Here is a 25,239-nt window from a genome sequence, read left to right as displayed (position 1 = left end):
ACGAGAGAGTCTTGAGGTCGCAAGACTGGAGCAGTCTCTCCAGTACAACAATGGTCGACGCCAGGTCATTTACCGTGTTGGAGACCTGGTTATAAGGCGAACAAGTCCCGTTAGTGATGCAGCGAAAGGCTTTGCTGCCTCTGTCGCTGATCGACGGGACGGTCCTTATCGGGTAAGCGCACAGCTAACTCCGGTCACTTACAGGCGCGAGCGTTGCAGTGAGAACGACGAAACGGGCCCCGTCCACGCACAAGACCTCAAGGCCTTTCGTCAGCGCATCTCGGCCTGATCCAACATCGGAAGGCCGCACTTCCTGAAGTACACCCAGGCTTGGTGATCAATCCCCTGAAGCGACTACTGACCAGGGCGGGGTTCCCGGGATTACCCGTTATAACCTTCGCCCACGTAAGCAACCGGGTGGTGACGTTTCTGTTTCTTTTTTTGTGCAGGCCTCGGCCGAGAACCCCTCGTGGTTACCCGACGTATTCAGAGACGTCGAACCCCAGCTCCTAGGGCGCCGCTGCATCATGCTGCTACGTGGACTGCTCCAGCGGGCAACGTGAACGTAACCTTTTGCACTCATCGGCGTTGGAGGGATCAGCCCAGGCCCCGTCGGACCGATCCTCCTGCAGCGATGCCCGAACCTTTCCGAGGGCACACCCTCCTTCACATCTACCCAGAGGAGCCCCCTGCTTCTTATACTCTGGAGGAACGTGAGAGACTCTGCCCGTGTGTAAGGTTCTTCTGGTCAGCCCAGAACACACCGACAAAGTGCACTACATGCCAGCCACATGCATCTCAGCCACCCAGTGCCGCCCACCCGTTTTGGACCTTGGAATATCCAGGCGGCAGTGGATCTCATCCGTCGCGAACAACCACACCTGCTGGCCAAGATCTCCGACGCCGACCTCTTGGACCTCCCGGACGGCTCGTACCTACATTGTGCCTACTTTGAGGGGGGGGGAGTGTGGTAGGGGCCGCGCATAGCAAGACGCCGATGCGAGCGGATAGCTCCCGGAACTGATAAGGGGGGAGATTTAACCGACTGCGGAGGTGGGCGTGAGAGCAGTTGCGGAGGAGGCTAAAGGAAAGGGACTTAGTAGTGAACAACTGTCTGCTGCGCTGTGTTGGAACAAGTGGTTCCACACTCTCAGAAAAAAAGGTTCCGAGCGAAGATTTTGAACCTTTTTCCTCCTCGAAAACTACGATGCACCTTTTCCACGGCAAAAAAGGTGCCTGAGCAGCCTCAATATCAATTGTAACCTAAAAGGGGTGCTATCATGCCAGTCAAGGAGGTTCTCAAACGAACCAGAGCGAAAAGGGTGCATCTGCATGTTAGAGGGTTCCACAAGTTGCGATGCAACATGGCGGCTCGTCGGTTTCAATCACAGGGGTGGCATCCAATGTATTGCTCCGTAGACGAAAGCGTGCTTGGCGAACGCAATGCATCCTGGACAGGTCCTGGTCGCACGTCACAGCAAACGTCAAGGCACACGTGACCTTAAAGATGGCGGCGCCCGTGATCGGTGGCCAAACCGTTTGTAAACAATGCGGTTATTGTTTCTGGACGACGTTTTGGATGTTTTTCGATCACGGTAATTATTTTTATCCGATAATCTCGCAATAAAACGCGGAGTTTTACACATAAAGCCTCGTATTGTTGACAACTTCCAAAGATGTGATGACGACCGCGCGTTAAGACTTACCGAGCCGATGCGATGTACTTAAACTAAGCTGAAACGGGCTACTATGTTGCGGAAGAAGCACCGCATAGTTTACGCTGGCAAAATACGTTCATCTTTTGGTGTTATGACGGTAAGTGACGAAAATATGGTATGACGAAAATATGTCGGTAAGCGGCAAAACGACATGTAAACAAAGTCACATGACCTCAAAATGACGTTTTCTATGACGTGCGACCAGGACAAGATGGCAGTTTTGCCAAAAGCACCCGCTTGAGGGTAGTTACAACAATGGCGGGTTTGTGTCACCCCTGTACTGAGGTGCTGATCAGAGGTTAGTATTCATTGGAGCTAGACGTCTATGTAATCTGACGACAAGCAACGTTTCGATTTTAGCCTTCATACACGACGCGAAATGCAAACCGAAACTCTTCGAGTGAGAAAGATCCCGGATGTGGCAGCGTGTACAGGCGCATCGGCGTAAGGAAAGTTGGACGTCGTTCGTGTTCTTGCTTGCTGCTCAGGTGAGTTAGGGCTGTGAATACCCAGACTCGCTGTTACAACGGACGCGTCCTTATCATTTGCAGCATGTTGCACATGAGTAATATCACGTGGAAATATCAAATCGTGGAATCAGAGCAAAGTGTGACAGTGACTAGTGAACTGGAATGCGGAAACCACCGCCGCCACGTTTGAAGGTATGCCATTTTGATATCCGCTTGCTTGAAGTGAGTTGGAATGTTATGCGAGGGCTTGAGTGTGGATGTGTGGTGTGGATAGTGAATAGTGTGCAGTTTGTTAAAATGTAACTACCGAAATCGTATACTAATCCCATCGATTTCTCATGTGGTATCGTGTGCCGTAGCGCACATACTGATATCGAAGGAGATCGGTAATCACAAGGAAGTCACGTGCGTACATTTGTTACTGCTTGTACAATGCCTCTTTGAACCTCAGAGATTGTTTATGGTTGTTAAAATTGTTATGTAACAAAACCTTATTTACTTAGAGCAGTGTTATGTGTTCGGGTGTTGATGTATGATCGTAAAACGACTGGGCACAAAACTACTGTGAAAGACGGGACGTGCTGCTTTATAGTTTTTAATGAAAAAATAGAACGTGCGCTTTTAAATCCAGTACATATTGTGTGTTGTGTACATAATCATACCACAAATAAATCTTGGCTCTTAGCGTTACTTACCCTGCTGCTTAGTACTGATGGTAAACATTTTTGTACACACTTAATAGCTTGTTTCTGCACGACTTTTTTTCAGAGCCCAATAGCCACGGTGGCCGTAAATTGTGGGAAGTGGCAAAAGGTCAGCGACAGTGCCTACTCCGTCCGTATCAATGGTGAAGCTTTTCTTCGGCACTAAGAAGAATCAGTGACGACTTCATGAACTACAGTGCTGCTTTTTTGTTTCATGTAAAGTGTCCTTGTAAGCACACATTTCAGCATTTCGAGTGTACATTTCTGCGCTTAAAGCCTAGCAAGAGTCACATCTTTGTGCACAGATTTAAAGTATACAATATTATGCCATGGAAGCGTGAGACGACGTGACTGTGCATGTATAGTGCGATAACTAGAGGGTCAGAGCTTTCTCGCTTGAGCAAGGTATTTGAAATCTGCCTCTAAAATTATTATACATGATTTTTTTGGCTATGTAGTAATCAGCTGTGAGAAACCAGATGGGCCAACTGCAACAAAAGCTTGGAATTTTTGTTCATGCAACACATCTAACCAAAGGAAAATAAGAGTCCACGATAGTGAAACCCTGAGACGAGGGACATATACACACAATGTCTCAAACACAGCTGAAGGGTTTATTCCCACAAAAGATACTCAACTCACAGAGTCAGAAAGTGAGTCACAACAGTAAACTGATCAGCTTCCTCAAGACCAGAAAAAAGGTGACTGAGGGATCTCTGACACAGTTTCCACAACCCAGTATGGAGAGCGTTTCCTTAAGAATCCTCTTCTGTCGGTTACCCTCTTTGGTCATCACAACAGTATCCTTCCACAACAGACGGCTACCCTTGCACAATTCCAAATGTTTCACAATTTTCGAACAATTATCATTATTTTTTTACTTTCAATGAGTGCTCTCTTATAGCTGGTCATTCACACATCGCTTTGGCTGGCCAGTGCAAAAAAAAAAAAGAAAAACTGCATCCAAGAGCAATCTGATATGCAAATTTGATTGGCCAGAACCTGTGTCAGCAATCCTTCAGTGACCTTCCCTGTGGCCTTTAGGAAGCTGGTGACTTTCCCGTTGTGCTTCGCTTTCTGTCTCTGTGGTTTGAGTATGTTGTGTTTGAATAAACCCTTCAGCTGTGAAAGATGAAAGGCACTGAAAAGGTTAGCTAGCTGTAGGAGTCGAACCCACATCTTCTGGATTGCCTCCATCTCTCTCCTTGTCCCTCAGCTGTGTTTGATATGTTGTTTGTGTATGTCCCTTCTTGTCCCTCGTCTTTGGGTTTCGCTATCATGGATACTTATTACCAGCTCACTTGCTACTTAACCTTCCTTTCACTATGCATAAGAGGTTTTCGTAGTTTTTGTCATTGTTCAAGATAAATCATAGTCCATGGTACAAACGTTGCATGACAACAGAGCTTTGCACAATTTGTGAAATGTGTATTACATCATACATTACATTATATCATAATCATACATTACATCATGTTTTTGATGCAGTCCATATCCAAACCTATACGAACTTCTCGCATTGCAGTGTGCTTCTATCATAGGAAATTTATGCCACAATATATTCAGCATTGACTTAGGTTTGTTTGTGTTTCCATGAGTGCATTGCCGTTGTCTTTGTCGGTACAATTTAAATTACTTTTGGCCACTGTTGACGTTGATTGGGGGTAAGACTGGTATGCTACTCGGCAGTACTTTGACATATATGTGTGCATCTTGTAGCCTAATACGTATGTTGGATTTTGTGGGTGTGTTGAAGAGGAAAACGAGTTGTAATAAAAGAAAACGATCAGGTAGGCGCGAGGCCTGCATGCGATTGGGACTTTTGCTTCGAAAGCTGTTCGAGACAGTCTGGTTGTCTTCTGGGTCACTAGTAGTTCCCCGTTCGGGTAGAAGAATATTCCACAACAGATTTTGGTGCCGACACCCGGGATTTATTCTCGCCCTTCAGCATGGACCTTGAAGCTTCGAGAGAGGACTGTTCAGATTCAGCTATTGATCGACTGAAGAAAAAGAGAGCCGTGGTACGTAGAGCTGCGACGAAAATAATGAACGAACTTGATGTGATGTTGACCACGGAGACAACGCCAGTCGGTGCGTTTGAGGAAAAGGTGGAAGTCTTGAAGCTCAAAGAGAAAGAACTACAGAAGTTGGACTTGGGAAATCGAAAGCCTCATCAGCATCGATGACCTGGACGCCGAGGTGGAAGGTTCAGCAACGTATCAGGAGCGGATTGCCGTAACAAGGACTAGAGTGAACCGCAGGACAGCGACCACAGGAGCGATGAGACAGATTACCGTAGTGCCATCTTCAGTGGCACCGTCGGCTCCCATTGGAAGGACTCCTACCACAGTGAAGCTTCCAAAGCTGGAGATTCCGAAGTTCAACGGCGATATCCGATCTTGGCAGTCCTTCTGGAATCAGTTCGTTTCGACGATAGACCAGAATACTGGACTCTCGAGCATTGACAAGTTCAAGTACCTCAAGAGTTACATTACGGGCAAAGCGGCATCGGCTATCGAGGGGCTCCAGATGACTGAAGAGAATTATCCCATTGCAACAGACATCTTGAAGGAAAGATTTGGAAGCAATGATCTTATTATTGATGACCATATGTCTCGTCTTCTGAACATAAAACATGTTCATGACGTAACCAACGTACAGAAGTTACGAGCAATGTTCGATTAGCTTCAAACCGGCGTACAATTAACACAAACTCAGCATGTCCAACTTCACCACCAAACTTCACACACTTGCGTGCAGTCCATGCATTCTCCAGGACTGTCTGATAGCTGTAGAATACACGATATAGTCTTGAAACCGTCGCGGTGGACAAACTTGTCGTCTCGGCCTACTCTCCTGACTTTCTCTTCCATCTTGTCTCTCCTCGACCCGTACTGATTGCTCTACTGTGCGTGAGGTACTCAGATTCCCATTGGCGTCATACGGTGCAAATAAATCCGTATCTTGGTCGGGATCTGAGACTATTCCACCTTCCTTGTTAGCAAATTTCTTCACGTGAGTCACGTTTCTTTTCCGCACGACGCCTTCAGCATTTTGGACGATTACTAATGTTCCTCGTCTTTCAATCACTTTCCACTTTTTCGGTTCATACTCTGTGCTCAACTTGTGTGGCTTTGACATCCGTTTAAGAAGCACCTCATCTCCAACTTCCACAACTTTCTCTCTAGCTCTTCTCCTCACGTCAGCGTACCTTTTCTCATATTGCTTCCTTTTGTTGTCGGACTCTCTGACGTTCCTGCATCTCACCATTTTTCTAACATCTGGCAGCTTCGTTCGCATTGGTATCCCCAACATGATTTCGGCTGGCGCCACTCCTGTCACTCAATGCGGCGTACTCCGGTATGCTTGAAGAAAATTTCCAAGCGCATCGTGAAGGCTCTGCTGTGCGACATGTCCAATCTTCATTGCCTTTAAGAAAGATTTGTTTAACCTTTCCGCTTCTCCATTGGCATGTGGCCAATATGGGCCAGTTCTTTTGTGTTTGATGTTGCATTCGTTGAGATATTCACTGAATTCCCCTGAAACGAACTGCGGCCCATTGTCCGTTTTCAGAGACCGTGGGTAGCCAAACCTCGCAAAAATGTCCTTCAACCACTTGATGATTACACTCGTAGTTGTCCCTCTCACCATGACCGCTTCAGGCCACCTCGAATAATAATCCACCAAAACCATGACGTAATCACCGGATGGCAAAGGGCCACAAATGTCCAGTGCCAATTCTTCCCATGGTCCTGTCGGTAACGGAGTTGGTATTAGGGGAGGTGGTCGATATTCTACAGTCACCAGCTGACAAGATGGACAGTTCCGGATCATCTCTTCGACATCCTTACTCATGGTGGGCCACGACACTTTGGTTCTCATCATTTCCTTTGTTTTCACTATTCCTTGATGTGTTTCATGGGCGATGTCCAAAACTCTCCGATGCAATTGACTAGGGATAACAATCCTTGTTCCACGCAGCAACACACCATCTTTCTCGGTAAGTTCATACGCCACTCTCTTGTACGTGTCGTCACCTTCAATTTTTCTCCCAGTGGCCACGCTTTAAGTTTTCAATGACATGTTATAGGCCTGCATCCTCTTTCGTTGCTTCCCGAATTTCTTCCACTGTCAATGCTTTTGGTGTGGCTTGTTTTAGAACAAAATTGACGTAATTTTCCGTCACACCTTTGTCCTTTTGTTGTTTTTCCTGCACCAGTCTCGACAAAGAATCTGCAATGTTCGTTCTACCTGGTTGGTAAATCACTTTGAAGGTAAATGGCATTAATCTCAAAAGCCATCTTTCTATCCTTGCCGACGGTCTGGACTTTGGTCCGTAGATGATTTCCAGAGCCTTATGGTCAGTCACCAACTCGAAATCCACACCATACAGGTACAGCCTGCACCTTTCTATTGCCCATACCACTGCCAAGGCCTCTTTTTCTGTTTGGGAATATTTCTTTTCCGTTTCGTTCAAAGCACGGCTCAGGTATATTACTGGCCTGAACTCTCCGGTTCGTTTTGCCTGCAGGAGTACTGCTCCTAGTCCTGTACCGCTGGCGTCAACGACAAGCCTCGTCTTCGCTTCCTTGTCATAAAAAGCCAGTACCGTATCACTCGTTAGACAGTTCTTCAACTGCTCAAATTCTTCGTCATGGTCCCTCGACCATTGCCATGTCGTTTCTTTTTTTATCAGGTCCCTCAACTTAGTCGTCTTCGTAGCTAGGTGAGGAATGTACCGAGCACAAAAACTGATGAGTCCCAGGAAGCTTCTTAACTCGGACACATTGTTCGGTGTCCTCGCTTCTCGGAGTGCTTTAATCTTCTCCGTGCTAGGGCTGATGCCGTCACCCGAAAGGGTGTGACCCATGAAATTGAGTTTGTTTAGCCCAAAATGACACTTACTGCTGTTCAATGTCAAGTTGTGCTCTTTAAATCTCTTCAACACCTTTTCCAAACGCTTGTCATGCTCCTCTTGAGTTCGCCCAAACACTATAGTGTTATCTGAAATGTTCTTTACTCCTTGACAACCTTGTAGTACGTCCGAAATAAGCCTCTGGAACACTTCTGGTGCACATGATATTCCATAAATAAGTCTTTTGAACCTGAAGTTCCCAACATGAGTTGAGAATGTTGTTATCTCACGTGACGGTTCATCCAATTCAATTTGGTGATACCCTTCTCTGTGGTCCAGTTCTGAAAGTACCGTCGCCCCATCTATCTCTTCGAGGACATCATCCACAGTTGGTATCTGGTACCTTTCTCTCTGCACAGCTTGGTTTGGTATTCGCATATCGACACAAAGTCGTATCTTCCCATTTGTCTTGGGCACTACTACAATGGGTGATAACCAAGTGGTCGGTCCCATAACAGGTTCGATTATGTCTTCATTAAGCAGTCTTTGTATTTCATCCTCCACTTTCCTTCGCAGTTGAAACGGTATTCGTCGGTGTGGTTGTGTTACAGGCACAAACGACTTGTCAACGTGAACCCTCAGCTGGTAGTTTTTCAATTTGCCCAGTCCTTCAAAAACCTCGCTGTTGCTTCCTATGATGCTGTCCATTCGCGTTTTTCCCCACCGCACTTCGGTCTCCTCACGTCAAACGGTCCAGCGAAATGAAGTAGTAATGCTCTCTTTCTTTTTTCTGGTAGGTCTGGTTCAGCGTCAATAAAGAATTCCCACCGTTGCTTCCATCTGCGCCATGCCTCGCTGGCGTTCCCGACGTCTGGGTCGAAGTTCTCCAGGGATCCGTAAAATATTGGTGCTTGCGGACTTGTTTCTTGATCTCCAGGCATTTTTAGACCTCGTCGCCAAACTGTAGTGTTTCTTGAACACTGATTACTTGGATCATAAATGATCCAAGTAATCAGGGTTCAAGAAACACTACACCACGCATCTGCCGATTGCTATTCATCAGTGCCCGTCTCCGAGCGCAAGGGTTTATTGAAGAAGGAAAATCGATGTTTCCGTTGCACCATGCGTAACCACACGTCACGATTCTGCAGAAGCATGAGATGGATCAAATGTTCAAAGTGCAGCGGGAGGCATGCATCATCCATGTGCGAAGCAAGGCAGAAAGAAGATAGAGACCAGACATCAGCACAAGCAACGTTACAGTCTTCACTGAAAGTAAAGGACCACGCGCGGTGCGCTCCACAACGAATTATTCTACAGACAGCACAGGCGTGGGCAGAAGGTAAACGGACCCGTCTTCTTGTTCGGATGATGCTAGACGGCGGAAGCCAGCGAACGTTCATACGTCGTGACATTTCTGAGAAGCTAAGTTTGAGGGTACTCGATGAGGAAGATTTGAGCATCTTCACCTTCGGGGACGTAACATTCAAGGGTCATAGCGAATGTAAGAGAGTAGACCTGTGGCTAAGGAGCCATTATGACCAAAGGCAGATACGTGTGGAAGCACTGGAAGTACCACAGATCTGCTCCGATTTGATGCAGGCCCCACCAGACATAATCAACAGGCATCTGAGGAACAAGGACATGCAGATTGCAGACACAACGCCATTGGGGTCTCGATGCGAGAATGGAATAGGATTCCTTATTGGGTGTGACTATTATTGGGAGGTGGTTACCGGAAACGTACGACGCCTCGACGACAAGCTTGTTGCAATGGAGACAATTTTCGGGTGGACATTGCAAGGGCCTGCTGTGTCTTCAACCACCTCAGCGGCAATTTGTTCATCAATCGTTGGCATCATGAGGGTGGTCGTTACCGAAAACAACGAGGAACTATCCCAAAGGATGAGGTCATTCTGGGAACTCGAACACATCGGTATCACCGACAGTGATGGAACTGCTGCGCCATTTGCGCCAAAGTGCGCCATTTGGGATTGCCTGCGCCACCCTGCGCCGAAAAGGCAATTTTCCCTAATTCTGCGCCACAGCTGCGCCGAACAAAGATGCCCCGGTTCGGACGCATGAAAACGAAACAAAAACCGCGAGCGATGCTCCCGCGCCCTCTCTATTCTCGTGATGCCTCTGGACAGCAAAGCCGAGTCAAGCCGTGTCGTTTCGGCCGAGCCCGCCAAGTCGACGAAGATTCTTAAACTGCCGGGATGTCACTGCTGAACCGAATATTACGTTGTTGTACTTCAAAGAGAAGTTGTGAACAATAAAGCGCACTGTTAGTGCATCATGTGTTTGCGTCCTGGATGAAAGGTGGCTGTACAAATTTACCGAACATGTGGGCAACCCACGTGCCTGCGATGGAATGTTGGCTCGTTTGCATGGGAGTTGTTTTTAAACAACCGCGTTTTAACTAATTGTGGATGGGAATAACTGACGACGCTGATTCCGGAGTTGCCAGCGCCTGTACTATGGATCGCTCCACGCTTTCCGCTACTACGTAACATCGCGCGTGCTCGCAGAGTGTAGGCGCGTAAGGAGAGCGCGAGAAATTGAGCTTTCAGGACTTAAACCGTACGTGCCGATAATTGTTCCCAGATGTCCTGAACCCCGATATTCGCCATAAAGTGGAGAGTATGCATTGCAAACACGACGTATTGCGGTGGGACGCAGTGGGATACATACGGCGGAGGTGCGCCATTCTGTGAAATTCTGCGCCAAATGCAGCTTTTTTGTGCGCCAGCGCCAGCGCCCGTGGGCTCTGAGGCAGTTCCATCACTGACATCGGTATCACCGACTCAAAGACAGAGCTGTGCGACAAAGGCGAAGTAATGCAACGATTAGGAGATTCCGTAAAATACGAGAATGGGAGGTATGAGGTCAGCCTTCCGTGGAAGCAAAACGCTGACAAACTTGCAGACAACAAGGATATGGCACTCAGTAGACTGCGCAGCCTCACAGCTCGTCTTATGAAAAACCAGAGTCTGCTTCAGGAATATGACACAGGCATTCGGGAGTATTTGAAGAAAGGATTTGCCGAGGTTGTAACTGAGAGTGAAACCGTAACTGAACCGGTTTTCTACATGCCTCACCAAGCAGTGATACGGAACGACAGGATAACGACAAAGCTTAGAATAGTCTTTGACGCTTCATCCAGATCTGAGGACCAGCTTACGCTCAATGACACGCTTACGGCCCAAACTTGAATCCGGATCTCACGACGGTGCTTTTGCGCTTTCGATTGTATAACATTGCAATTCTATCTGACATAGAGAAGGCGTTCTTGCAGGTGTCCCTTTCAACAAAGGACAGAAACGCACTTCGTTTCATCTGGTACGAGAGTCTTCCCCAACCTGGTAAAGACCTGCCAAAGCTGGTCACCTGGAGGATGACGAGGGTGCCCTTTGGAGCCACTTCCAGCCCCTTTCTATTGGCGGCAACGATCCGGTACCACCTGAAGAGAATGATGGATCAGTATCCTGTCACTGCCAGAATACTTAGCGAAAACTTTTATGTGGACGACCTGGTGACGGGCGCAGATGATGTCGAAGAAGCAAAACGTACATGCAGAGAGGCATCGGAAATCATGAGTACTGCGGGAATGCGACTTCGGAAGTGGACGTCGAATGTAAAAGATGTCCAAGAGTTCATGACGGAGGAGCCTGAAGGGGAGATACATGCACAAACGTCAAGCACGCCACAGCAAAAAGTGCTCGGTGTGGCATGGAACCCAGGGAAGGACGAGTTCCTATTTGACATGGAGTCGCTCCTCGATTTCTTACACAGTCGAAGAGACAACAAGCGATTCGTCTTGCAAGCGGTGGCACGCATATTTGACCCTTTCGGGTTTCTGACGCCGATGACGACAACTGTAAAAATACTCTTTCAAGAATTGTGGCGACTTGGGATCGAGTGGGACGAGCGGATCCCGGAGGACCTTTATAAAGGGTGGGACAAATGGTGCAGTCAGCTTCCGGACATTCGTCACGTGTCTGTTCCCAGAAAGTTTGCAGAGGATGTGAGGCTCGCCTGCGTCAAGAAATCATTACACACATTTTGCGACGCAAGCCCGAAGGCATACGGCGCAGTTATTTATTTGATTTGCAGCAAGCCTGGCGAGGAGCCACGTTGTTCGTTGGTGATCTCTAAAGCGAGGGTAGCACCGCTCAAGAAACTTTCGTTGCCGAGGTTAGAATTGATGGCAACGCTAATCGGAGCACGGCTAGCTCATTTCGTAAAGGAGGCGACGGACCTTCAAGGAATCGAGAGCTACTACTGGACGGACTCGACAGTTGCACTTCAGTGGATTAAGAGCAGTGCGGATAAATGGAAGCACTTCGTGTCAAATCGGGTGATTGAGGTGCAACAATTGTCAAGCCCCGAGAACTGGCGCTATTGCCCAGGAAGAGAAAACCCGGCGGATCTGTTGACGCGAGGTATGTTCCCATCAACGCTAGCGGGTAACCGTACCTGGTGGAACGGACCTCAGTGGTTGTGCAGCCCTAAGCACAGCTGGCCCACGACAAACTCGACACCAGTAGTGAGAGAAGTAGAGGCAGAAGAAAAGAAAGCTTCAGCAGCGCTTCATATAACCGCTGGATCGGAGCTGGTGCCAGTCCTCGACATTAACCGTTACAGTTCCTTCATCCGGATGGTTCGTGTGACTGCTTGGGTCAAGCGCTTTAAAAATAACGCCAAAAGAGCATCACAGAGCCAAACTGAACCACTGACCGCGAAGGAAATCGACGATGCTGAGAAGCACTGGATAAAAGCTGTTCAACGAGAAGTTTTTGGAGAAGAAATCAACAACCTGAGGGCATCCCAGCCGTTGGACGGAAAATCTGCCATTCGCGATTTCAGTCCGTATCTAGATGACGACAACGTACTTCGGGTAGGAGGACGTCTACAATTTAGCGAGTCTGGGGAGTCAACCAAGCATCCCTTGCTTCTACCGGCCGACCATCATTTCACTTCTTTGCTAATCGAGAAGGAACATCTCCGGTTGCTTCGCGGCGGGATTTGCGACACGCTAGGGCAGTTACGGGAACGATTTTGGATAATCAGAGGACGTCAAGCGGTAAAGAAGATTATCAAGAGATGTTTAGCCTGTTGAAAGCAAGCGTGCAAGCCAGCATCTGCACCAGTAGCGCCTTTACCGGCTGACAGGGTTACCAAATGCAAGCCATTCTACGTGACTGGCGTTGACTTCGCCGGACCGCTTTTGTACCGAGAAAGACGACGTGACCAAAAGTGCTATATAGCGTTGTTCACATGTGCCGTAACACGCGCGGTACATCTTGAGCTTGTCACCAGCAGGTCGACGGATGCTTTCCTGTGGGCATTGAGAGGCTTCGTTTCTAGAAGAGATGGGTAGAAATCCAGCGAACCGGTAGAAGTGTAGGAAGGGAGTTGCCTCAGGACAGAAGCCGCCGATATTTCGAACAGAGACTGTTCTTCTGGGCACCGTCCTCATCATTGGCATGGTATTTAAAGGGTTAGGTGTGACGTGTTGAAAGGTTCATGCGAATTGTGTGCCAACAGCCCGGAGGGAAGAAAGGGTCCGTACGGGTTTTTACGGCCGGAGTGAATGGCCGCTTTGTTAGAGTGTGCAGGGTATTATGTGAACGAAGTCATCTAGGCTCCTGACCGATTTCAGAAAAATGGGGGTTCACGAACACGTGGACGAAATGGGACAATAGGCAAGAATTGGCAAGCATAGCGAAAGATAAGGAGGTTAGTGGTTACGTGGGGAAAATTCCAGGACGAGCAAAGGTTTCTTGTGGCAAGTTGTGGCATGCAATAAAGAAAGCAGAAGGCAGTGGCCATGCAGAACATAACTGATGATAATGGAGATAGAAGGGAAAAGCATATTTTATTTGTGAAGTGTTTCCAGGGTGCCTTGTGATTTGTTGATACCGGACGGGTGAAGAACGTTGAACCTGTATATGAGATACGACTCCCTATCACGTCTGTCACGTGTGGATCTAAACCCGGTTTCTAAAATGTGAATAATGTGTGTTTAATGTTGTCAAAATTGTGACCAGGAACGTTAAAATGTTCGGCGACTGCTTTGGGGGTTTGTTGGACGTGTCGGTTCTGTGTCCGGTAAGGCGGTTGTTCATTTGTTGGCCGGTTTCACCAATGCATTGCATAGAGCAGTCGCCGCATTCAATGCAGTATATGACATTGGAGCTTGTGCATGTGAATGCGTGGTTAACGGCGTGGGTGTAATTGCTCGCAGTGCTTTTGATGGAATTAGCGTGTTGAACGTGCTTGCATGTTTTGCAGCGCGGGAGGTTGCAGGGTCGTGTTCCCGTGTACGGGGCGCTCGTTTCGCTGACTTTGGCATTGACCAAGGAGTCTGCTAGGTTTTTTCCACGTCGAGTTTCGTCGAATTTCGAGAGTCTTTCTGTTGGTGTGTTGTTGTTAGATACAATTGGCCTGCTGGGGATGTCAGCCGTATAGAGCTCGTTGGCGTGTACCTTGTGGATTTTGGGCAGTAAATAGAAACGACCTGCGCCTGTGTTTGATGGGGTGAGATATCTGAGGTCATCACGTGTGATGAGCTTTCGTTCGTGGAGGTTCTGTATGGTATGGGTTATTAGCGCCGTGTACTCCTTTGTAGGGTCATGGTCCAGTATGAGGTAGTGTTGCGTATTGTTGAGTTGCCTATTACATTTGGTGGGGACACAATACTAGCCACGCTGGATGTGACATAACTGTATACTAACATCCCACACAACGACGGAATCACAGCCCTCTGCAATACCCTTTCTACAACAAACACCAGAAAAGACACGGAAACCATACTCGCTCTAATGGACTTGGTCCTTAAACTGAACTACTTCGAGTTCAATGGCGAATACTACCTACAAGTACACGGTACAAGTATGGGCACACCTGTTGCACCCACATACGCAAATATCTTCATGGGGTTCTTAGAAAACAAAGTTCTCAGCGCCCTCTCATTAAAACCCACTGTGTACCTTCGATACATCGATGACATACTGATAATATGGGAACACGGTGAACATGAATTTCAAAAGTTCGTAGATCTACTGAACACCGCGCATAGCAACATAAAGTTCACATCACAACAGTCAACTCACTTCATTAACTTCCTCGACACCACAATATCACTGGACAACGGCAACCTCACAACAACACTATACAAAAAGCCAACTGACAAACAACAATACCTTCACTTCAAGAGTCACCACCCGCATCACTGCAAGGTTGGAATTCCTAATGGGCAGAGTGTAAGACTACGCAGAATTTGTTCAAACGACACAGATTACGCTGAGAAGCTTGACGAACTCTGCAGTACACTTGCCCAAAGGGACTATCCAGACTCCTTCCTAACCGAATTCCGTCGCAAGGCACTCACACTCGATCGAAACCAGGTTCTGGAAAACCGAAAAAATCCTGACGCGTGCCAAATAGACTTCATCACAAGATATTCCAACGCACTTCCAAACATCAAAGCCATTCTACAGAAGCACGAGCCCTTCCTCCAAAGCAGTGACCGACTTAGCAATATATTCACCCATCCCATACAGGTGACATACCGACGCGCAAAAAACCTAGCAGACTCCTTGGTCAATGCCAAAATCAGCGAAACGAGCGCCCCGTACACGGGAACACGACCCTGCAACCTCCCGCGCTGCAAAACATGCAAGCACGTTCAACACGCTAACTCCACCAAAAGCACTGCGAGCAATTACACCCACGCCGTTAACCACGCATTCACATGCACAAGCTCCAATGTCATATACTGCATTGAATGCGGCGACTGCTCTATGCAATACATTGGTGAAACCGGCCAACAAATGAACAACCGCCTTACCGGACACAGAACCGACCCGTCCAACAAACTCCCCAAAGCAGTCGCCGAACATTTTAACGTTCCTGGTCACAATTTTGACAACATTAAACTATATATTTTAGAAACCGGGTTTAGATCCACACGTGACAGACGTGATAGGGAGTCGTATCTCATACACAGGTTCAACGCTCTTCACCCGTCCGGTATCAACAAATCACAAGGCACCCTGGAAACACTTCACAAATAAAATATGCTTTTCCCTTCTATCTCCATTATCATCAGTTATGTTATGCATGGCCACTGCCTTCTGCTTTCTTTACTGCATGCGACAATTTTGTATTAGAAATACTAAAAAAAAAACCTTTGCTCGTCCTGGAATTTTCCCCATGTAACCACTAACCTCCTTATCTTTCGCTATGCTTGCCAATTCTTGCCTATTGTCCCATTTCGTCGACGTGTTCGTTAACCCCCATTTTTCTGTAACCGGTCAGGAGCCTAGATGACTTCGTTTAACTAACCCTTTAAATACCATGCCAATGATGAGGACGGTGCCCAGAAGAAGAACAGTCTCTGTTCGAAATATCGGCGGCTTCTGTCCTGAGGCAACTCCCTTCCTTCGTTTCTAGAAGAGGAACTCCGACGACGCTTTATTCCGATAATGCGACGACTTTTAAGCGAGCCGCGAAGGACCTAAGGCTCATGGTCAAAATGGTGAAAAGCGAAACCGTTCAAGACTACTTCGCTAACCACAAGATACAATGGAAATACATTGCTGAGAGAGCCGCCGAGTGGGGCGGCTTCTGGGAGCGGCTGGTAAGAACGGTGAAAACAACGCTGCGGAAGGTGCTTGGACGAAGTAGCCTCCATTTCGAAGGACTGACAACAGTAGTCAGCGAAGTTGAAGCAGTAGTCAATTCGCGACCCCTGACCTTCACGTTCAGTGATGCTGGAGAGCCACAGCCGTTGACACCATCCCACTTTTTAATCGAACAAAAGCTGACAAGTCTTCCTTCACTGAACTCGGCCAAGAATATGTCATCCACACCAGAGGAACTGAAGCGACGGTGGAAGTATCAGGTCGAAGTGACTGAAAGATTTTGGAATAGGTGGAGGAGAGAATATCTCCGAGAGTTAGCATCAGCGCATCGAGCACGGCATGCGGACTGTCATCACTTGCGAGTTGACGACATCGTGCTGCTTCATGACGAAAAGGTGCCAAGGTACATGTGGAAAGTGTGCAGAATAACTGAGACGTTTCCTGGGCGAGATGGCACGGTCCGATCTTGCAAGATAATGTTACCGAATGGCTTCGAACTACGGCGGCCAGTTCAGGCTGTATTTCCTCTGGAGTTGGTTGACTGATTATGAGCATCTGTTGCTCATTGCGGGGGAGATTGTTGGGTTTTGTGGGTGTGTTGAAGAGGAAAACGAGTTGTAATAAAAGAAAACGATCGGGTAGGCGCGAGGCCTGCATGCGATTGGGACTTTTGCTTCGAAAGCTGTTCGAGACAGTCTGGTTGTCTTCTGTGTCACTAGTACTTACCCGTTCGGGTAGAAGAATATTCCACAACAACGTATATGTGTTAAGTCATCATTTTGTCGGTATTATTGGTACACTGCAAAATGCTAGCACCTTGTTTCATCTACATAGGTGTTATGCCCTTTTTGTGTTTGTACATTGCGTTGTGTTTGCAGTCAGTTTTCCATACATGTGATACAGCTTATGACCTCAAGTGCTGCATCATATCATTCGTGAGTGTACATCCCCACCCTCATACACATTATCTCAACTATTCGTCTCTTTCATCCTTACGTATTTATTTTTTTCATTTATTCGCTGAGTATTTACTTCCGGAGTGCAAGCCCACATTCCGTTTTGCTGACTTCTCCCTTTTTATTTCTTTTTTTTCTTCTAATAAATATATCCTTCCCCAGAATTGTTGGCGATTAAGCGCTCTCTTGTTTCTTTTTCAACATTAGTAACTTTATTACTTTGAAACATTCAAATCGTTTGATATGTGCGAGTTATCGATCGTGCTTCTTTTCACGTGCCAGTGTGACACAACTATAGAATTTCTGTGGGTTTCCTGACAAACGTGTACATTGAATTTACTCCTTGTTTGTTATTGCCGGTGCATTTGTATTGTCAGCTCCTAATCATCAGTACAATAAATATTCGGAAACAGCAAATATATATTTTGAACTCGTTCAGTATGACTTAACCATCACGGAGTCAAATCGAGATAGTTCTGTGTGTAACCAGTACAGTGTTCTTTTAGTTTGTCCGTAGGGAGCACTTTCTGAGGGTGAGGGTGTGAGGGCTGCACATGGCTACTAGGTAAAACACGAACCCTTTGTGGGTTCAGTTGTGAACCACTAAAAGGTTTAATGAAGGACACTTTAGAAGGTTCAAACGTGAACCTTTTAAATGGTCCTTCAATGGGTTCAAGTTAGCACCCCCAATAGGTGCCCCCTACGGACAAGCCGCAAAAACCCTCAAAGGGTTCAGGTTGACTCCTTGTTTTCTTAGAGTGCAGGTTTTTCTCAAAAATGTAAGCCGTTATGTAAGATTAATATATGTTTTGTTCGCTCTGCATTCTGCCTCTGTGTTCACTGGGTTGCGGGTTTGACGGGTCGGGTCCTACACCCGGGTGGGGTTCAGGGAGCGGAACCCTACAAGTTTCATCTGGGACGGTCAAACCTAAACCAGAACCGAAACGATCATATTTTCGGTTTGACTCCCTGATCCCCCACCCTCTGTCTGTAACATTCCGTTTTGTGTTCACTAACTTAACTCCACATATTGTTGCTGAAAGTGGTTACAGAGGATACATGAGACGTTTGCACATACAATAACTGTCCTGAATGATTAATTAAATTATTAAAATTTTAACGGAAATTCTTTTTACTTCGCTGCGCAGGTTGACATTGGCAGCGGTGTAATCGCCGAAAAGGTGGTCCTCGATATACATCATGCCCACTGTCGGGGAGCTCCCACAAACTTCGCAAGGAGCCTCTTAAAGACGATATTTTATGAGGAAGAGCTCCGTGGCAAATCGCTGTTTGGTAAAGGATCAAATGCAAACAAGGGAGCACCTCCAAAAGACGCACTGGATCCAGAGCGCGTCAGTGCACACATCGGTATGTATCAACTTGTTTGCTAATTGTTTGCTAATGCTGTGCTACGGTCAATGGTATTGAAATAACAACTGATAAATATAAATATCAGTAGCATAATGCCATAAATTAAGGATATATAAAGTTCAAAAGCAAACTGAAAGAACAAATTAGTTGAGAATAAAAGCATGTCCGGTTATTGGTTACAAGGCTATAGGCTGCCCCATGCCCTTCAACTTTCCTGGCCTCACAACTACTTTTTTAATCAGTGGACTGTGAGCTACATACCCATTAGCTTTTAGTACCCTATCCTTTACTGCCCTATTTATTGTTACTTTGACCTCAGTTCGTATGGTAAAACATGCTCAAATCCAATTGTTCGTACAAAGTTGGTACATTGTTGAGGGCGGAAGTATATTTTGCGAACCATTACTAACTTAACCATTACTCAAGTGAAAACATTTTGTATATTTTATGTCGTATTGTAAATTTACATTACCTCATAGACCGCGTGCAAGATAGCGATACTGAGGGTAAAGCTGATGTGCGTTTCCATGGTATTTTTTTAAGAATATGCAAAACTCCTTCAGTCTGTTTCTATACACTGTATTTGTCTCAGTTCTTTGCCCACATTTGAGTACTGCATGGAAGGAATGGAAAGAAAGTTAAAAGGGCTGTGATACCTCCGAATTTCTAGAGAAACAGCGCTGGATATATTCATGCAGGCACGCTGAGGACACGAATCAAATTGATATTGCTGTGTGCCACGACGTTGTGACGTTATAGCAGTGCAAAGATGGAAGGAATGGAGTCTAAGCTTACTGCAAGTTACGTCTATTGAACTATACTGGCAGTGACTTAAGCTTTACTGTGTGTCATCTTAGTTGCTTGTGCACCTAACTCCAATCATCATCATCATCACTTACTGCGCGCAGCCGGTCCTGGGGGGACAAGTCACACCGGGCATCTTCCCTACGGGGGTCACCTGCTGGAGGGTTCTGGCAGTTAACGTTGAGACAATGACGCGACAGAAGAATCACCCATCCCCCCCCCCAAAAAAAATACCTTCTTCCGGTCCAAACATGCAAACGTGCGTGTGTGTGGAGAGGGGGTTCTTAACTCGGCCGAAAACTATCTTCTGAAACGCCTCTGATCTGTGGCTCTACCTTCCGTGAACATCCGATATCGGGATGAAATGCTGTGCCTATACGTGAAATATGTGTACTTAGTAATACATTTTTCTGTCTTGCTAACGACATTTTTCTTTTCCTGCTTTTTAGGGTACGTCTGTAGCAAATACGATACCACATCTGTGCAAGTCAAGCATGTCCTCCCTTGTATCCAGAGAAATCAAATAAAGGGTCCGGTATTCTAACATAACCACATAGTGGCCATTGGTGATGATATGCGTCCTCTATTATTTGTCAACCCCTTTCTGTTGCAGAGGCTCGTAAACTCTTATACACTTACAGGAACACACATATGGCAACAACAAAAGCGCTTGCATAGTTTCTGTATACTGCTAGATTTGCATCAGGAACTACTCACAGAAGCATCACAGTCTCATCATGAATACATCATACACAAACTAGAAACTCTGCATAATCTGACCAGAAATACGGCATAAAGTCGTAAGAAATTCACCCATCAAGTACTCGTCATGTATGCGGTGACCAATTTTGATCAGAAATGTATCAGAAATTCGTTTTTGAAACTCATCGGAATTTCTGATGAGTTTGATGTCAAAACTCATTGGTATTTTAACAGAAAATCGTCAAAATCATCAGAGTGAACCACGAGAACCGATTCTTTCCCTGCGAATGAATCATTTGCGAACGACCCATCTCAAGCGTGGGGCTACTTCGTTGTAGTCATGGTTTTGTTTCAAATCTCAAATGTCTGTTTCGTCTCAACAATCAAAAGAAACGCTTACGAGAGGAGGAACTAGAAACACGGAGTTTCAAGCTTGGGACTGACATGCAAGGGTACTACGTATATCTCGGTCACGGAAAGGACTCTTGCAGTATTATCCTGCAGTGCAAGATTTGCAATCAGTCGAGAAGGGGAAAAGGAAGCGACCAGTTCAATTTTTGCCGCCACCTTTTGAAGGTAAATAGCAAACATGAAACTTGATACGTGGCTTGTGGTACAGACCATGGGCGTACCGAGAAGGGGGGCCGTGGTCCCCCTGGAACTCTAAGGTCGCTTGTGAAAATGGTGCACTCTTTAGTCTCAGGTGTCATGATAGGAACATCCGAACACACACACACTGCGCAACGTTCGCCTCCAGAAAAAGATGTGGTAGGAGGTGGGGGTTTCCACTCTTGCCCCTCCCCCTGGAAGCGCTTTGCCTCCCTTGGAAAAAAAAAATTCTGGGAACGCCCATGGTAGAAATGCCGTTACTGACATTCCTATACTAACGTGACTGGATGAAACGGAAGTTAAGTATAAAAGCTAAAGACAGGACAATGCAAATACTGGCCACAACAATCTTGGATGCGATGTTGTGAGCACACCAAATGTGCCATAATATGAGACGCGTGGCGGGAGACGCTGTCTACGTAACTGTACTGTATCAGTGTACCGTTGTATAACAGCCCCGTTTTGTATTCTACTGTAAACTGACACATTATGTACCGCGTTGGCACTTTAGTACGCACTAAGTAGATGCTGTCACTTTTGGAAGTTTAGAGAACCACATAGGAAAACGTTAAGCGCATCTTTCAAACGCATTCTACATGTACCCCTACCATAAGACAACTGAAAGCAAGGCGAGTAAACAATCCTAAAAAATTGCAATCTCGCGCGCGTCAGATTTATTTTACAGCAACGGCGACAACGAGGACCTGGCAATGCATTGTGAATTTGGAATGTGTGGAAATGCTCCGTCGGACACAGGTGTAATACATCATGTTTACTATATTCCGGCGAAAGATCCCGTGGGAATGGTTGTGGCGCCTGGACATTGCAGCAACCCTAATAATCTCCGCCTGCATTCTACACAATGCGTGCATTGAGTGGGCTGATGACTACTCGGGACAAATATACCAACTGGACGAGGTGAAGGAAGAGGAGTGACCATATGTGGAGGACGACGCAGCACTGAGAAGCGTTATGCCATAATGTCATGTAAAAGGTGATGACGACGACGACGGTGATGATGATGAAGATGATTAGGGTTTTTCTGGCGCATCGACAACTACTCATGTAAAAGGAAGACGCACACAAGGTAGTCCTCATTACGCGTTTGTCTCACGTATTGTTCAAATAAACTGTTGGACCTCTCTCTCTAATTCTGTTTTCCGCTTTCGCGAAATAGGGCAGACACCGCCACTTGCGCGCGTCTCTTCGCTCCGGCCTACCGCTGTTTTAGGGAAACAGTAGGAAAGCTGTGATTGTAGAGTTTCGGCATGCCGCCGCGGGGGCGCTGCAAAACGTGGACGGGCAGAGCCGCATACACGTAAACGCGGTTCGATGAGTGTGCGCCGCCACATAGTGGTCGTTTGGCCATATAGAATTCATTGGCCATATAGTAGTCGTTTCGCCTACCGCCCGTGGACTGCCTTTTACCAACCAAGCCCAAGCAGCCCAAGTTTGTATGTTGAATGCTCCCTCGCACATGCTGCTGCTTGTGCTTCCCGTATATTTTTAGCTTGGTGCTGTTATGACAACACAAGATTCGCTGAAAATTTCAGGTGAGTGCTTGTGAGACATTTTATTTTATATTAAACTATTGCTTCGGCTATCGTAGGGTTCTTGCGTAACCGGCGCTGTATAACAAAGGGAAAAAGCCTCATGAAACTAACGCTGTGCACATGGCTGTGTCCGATTTAAAACATTGAATAAAGTTTTCTTCTTTGTTTTGCAGCATCACTTCGTTATCCCCACCCATCAGTTGTGACAGAATAGTTTGACGACGTGCGTCTGTGGCCGTCCGTTGGGGAGCATCATATATTTCAGTACCTCGTGATAACCAAGGCTTGCGACTTGGAAGATGTGAACGCTCTCAAAAGCATGAAATCAAGCATTCAATTATGTGGCAAGCGGAAAAGTTGGGAAGGTTCTGATACACAATGTCTCGGAATACCATGTGTACGTGAAAGGGGAAGTGACGCCTTCTGAAGCAGCAAATGCATCACCACACAACAACAACAACTTTATTTTTGGCTTTGGAGAGTGGGGAGGTTCATCGCCACAGGTCGTGGATATGTCTGGAGAAAGCAGGGAAAGCTGTTGCCGTCTCCAGTACCTGCATGGCTGGACAGGCACCGGTATGCAGCCACACTGGTAAGAGAGACTTGAATTTAAATGCTTGAATCAAGACTTGTAATCTTTACACAGTGGGAACAGTATCTTCAAAATATGTTTACTCAAACAGGTGCCCCTCTTTGGAAAATGGAATTTGCCCATTGCCTCCTGCTGACAGGTTCCTCTTGCACTCACAAGCTTGGTCGCATAGAACAGGGGAACGAAACGCAATGTTGTGCCGGGTCAAATTTATGATATTGACTTCAAGCTACGGAAGACGACAGACTCTCTATCTTGTGATGTGAGACGTCGATGTGTTGAAAAGTATCCCAATGAGGAATCATTTGTTCGCTCTATGACATCATCTGACATTGGGCCACTAGTAAGTGTTCCTGGAACTATTCTTCACAGCAGTGTTCATGGACAAGGGGCTGCACCAAGCTCACTGCTTCCAGAACATGCGGACCACATGACTTGTGGAAATCTACATCAGGACTGTTCTCCATGCTAGCCACAGTTGCTTCGCGGCGCTAACACGAAAGTAACAGTAACTGTTCTCTATCCATGGAATTTTACACAAAGTATGTAATGATGTCTGATGTGGCAGGGACTGTGCTAGAACAGAAGACAAGAGGAGAATCAAGAAGGTTGTGGCACACAAGCAGACAAATACGTCTCACAGCATCAATCCTCTCTCAATCAACATGCCCTAGCAATGCTGTTAAACGTATCATGAGTAGTGCATTTGCTGGAAATTCTGCCACTATGCATGGGACGATGCATGAAGATATAGCCATACAAGGGCGCTTGACAAGATAACAGATTTCAAAGTTGTTCGTACGGGAACATTTGTATCCAAGAGTCATCCCTACATTTCTGGAACTCCTCATGGGATGATAAACAATAATGTGTGTGTCGAGGTGAAGTGTCCTGTAACTGACGACTGTAGCCTGTTAGTGAATGCTAATAGTGGCAAGAGGTACGACATAGTGGAGGTAAAAGGTTGTGGACATACACTATCTAAAACAGGTCCACGAGGCTACTACTTCTAAGTACAATTTGAAGTGTTTTGTACTGATACACGAGAATGCTTGTTCTTCGTGTGGTCCAAAAGCCGACACATCCTTATGTGTGTAGAATATGATGATGCATTTGTTGCAAGCAATTTACAGCGCTTCCATGACTTTTATTTCATGCACTATTTACCTGTCTTAGCAAATGAACATGCTTGTGGCAGACTCCTGTTGTGTAAACCATATACAGACATCACGGTGCAGCAGTAAAACAATGTCTTCGTTTAGTGCAGTTCTCCTCTGAAGTACTTTTTGAGATGTACAACAATGTCTCCGCTTATTGCAGTTCTTCCGTTTATTGCTTATCTTATTTCTATGTACTAAGTACTTTTTGTGATTAGTGCACCCTTGGTGGTGGTGGTGGTGGTGGTGATAGGGCTTGCCGTTGTCGGCCTCACGTATGTGGGCAACGTCACGACTCACGCCCTGGGGGAATGTGCGTCCTGGGCCGACTTCTAAGGGAACTGTGCCGACATATGTCTGAAAGCGTCTGAGGAAAACCCAGGGAAAACCCCAGACAGTGCACCCTTGAGGTTGCACAGTCCTGCAGAAACTGTAACCATATCATCCAATGTGTGGCGGCCCGTGTGTGATGACGAAGACGTGCCTCTCCTGCCACGCGCTACGGCGCTGGCACGGCAGTTCTACCGGCACTGCCCTAGTGTGAGGCCACGACGATCTGCCCGCTGGGACATTCCATCATCGCCAGTCAGGACTCATGTAGAGGGATACCATCGCCTCTACATTTGGTGACCCCGAACTATTAACATCATGTTCGGCGTAATTCGGCCCAATACCATCCCAAATTTCTGCAAGCCCACCTCTGAAGCCATCTCCGAAGGTATGGTGCATCGTTCTACCGAGGAACCGCTAGGCGACGACGTCAATCCACCGCGGCTCCACTCATCGCAACGCCCGGCCGCGGAACACCATGGTTCTGCCCAGCTCACGTCGCCATGGTCGTACACGTCACGTCACGTCGCCGCACGCTTCGTGATGGCACTCCTCGGCCTACCACCAGCGGTACCTTCCCGAGCATCAGGCTCCTGTACCGGTCGCGGTACGCCGCTGTCACCCGCACTACCGCGTCTGCTACAAGAAATTTGGCAGTGCTCTGTCCTCCGTGATTACTATACGTCTGTGTCCTTGCAGACAACTGCTTTGGCCGCTGGAGATCCACTTCAGTGCAGTCTATGATGCACGTTGTATTTGAGTAGCCA

General features: G+C 46.8%; 1 protein-coding gene and 1 long non-coding RNA gene across 2 annotated transcripts; both read left to right on the top strand.

The window, feature by feature from the left end:
- The first annotated feature begins 2,096 nt into the window (after nucleotides 1-2,096).
- Nucleotides 2,097-4,670, top strand: LOC135387073 (uncharacterized). The gene is made up of 3 exons (XR_010420832.1): nucleotides 2,097-2,206; nucleotides 2,270-2,380; nucleotides 2,957-4,670. It is a non-coding gene; the product is annotated as an uncharacterized LOC135387073 (long non-coding RNA).
- A 4,448-nt stretch (nucleotides 4,671-9,118) lies between these two features.
- LOC135389454 (uncharacterized) lies at nucleotides 9,119-25,236 on the top strand. The gene is made up of 5 exons (XM_064619501.1): nucleotides 9,119-9,768; nucleotides 10,527-10,818; nucleotides 11,046-12,647; nucleotides 18,503-18,722; nucleotides 25,172-25,236. Exons 1-5 carry the CDS (start codon nucleotides 9,119-9,121, stop codon nucleotides 25,234-25,236), a joined length of 2,829 nt encoding a protein of 942 aa, XP_064475571.1.
- The last annotated feature ends 3 nt before the right edge of the window (nucleotides 25,237-25,239 follow it).

The sequence above is a fragment of the Ornithodoros turicata genome, chromosome 3 (genome assembly GCF_037126465.1).
Source record: "Ornithodoros turicata isolate Travis chromosome 3, ASM3712646v1, whole genome shotgun sequence".
Classification (NCBI taxonomy): Eukaryota; Metazoa; Arthropoda; class Arachnida; order Ixodida; family Argasidae; genus Ornithodoros; species Ornithodoros turicata.
The sequence above is the reverse complement of the archived record's forward strand: the minus strand, read 5'-3'. Positions and strand labels throughout refer to the sequence as shown.

What these genes read in the sequence shown, in the direction of transcription:
- LOC135389454 (XM_064619501.1), top strand. Translation starts at nt 9,119, where the DNA reads ATGCTAGACGGCGGAAGCCAGCGAACGTTCATACGTCGTGACATTTCT. An exon ending in TTGTAACTGAGAGTGAAACC is followed by an intron (nt 10,819 to 11,045) that starts GTAACTGAACCG and finishes GCGTTCTTGCAG; the next exon opens with GTGTCCCTTTCAACAAAGGA. An exon ending in GCGCGTCAGTGCACACATCG is followed by an intron (nt 18,723 to 25,171) that starts GTATGTATCAAC and finishes GTGTCCTTGCAG; the next exon opens with ACAACTGCTTTGGCCGCTGG.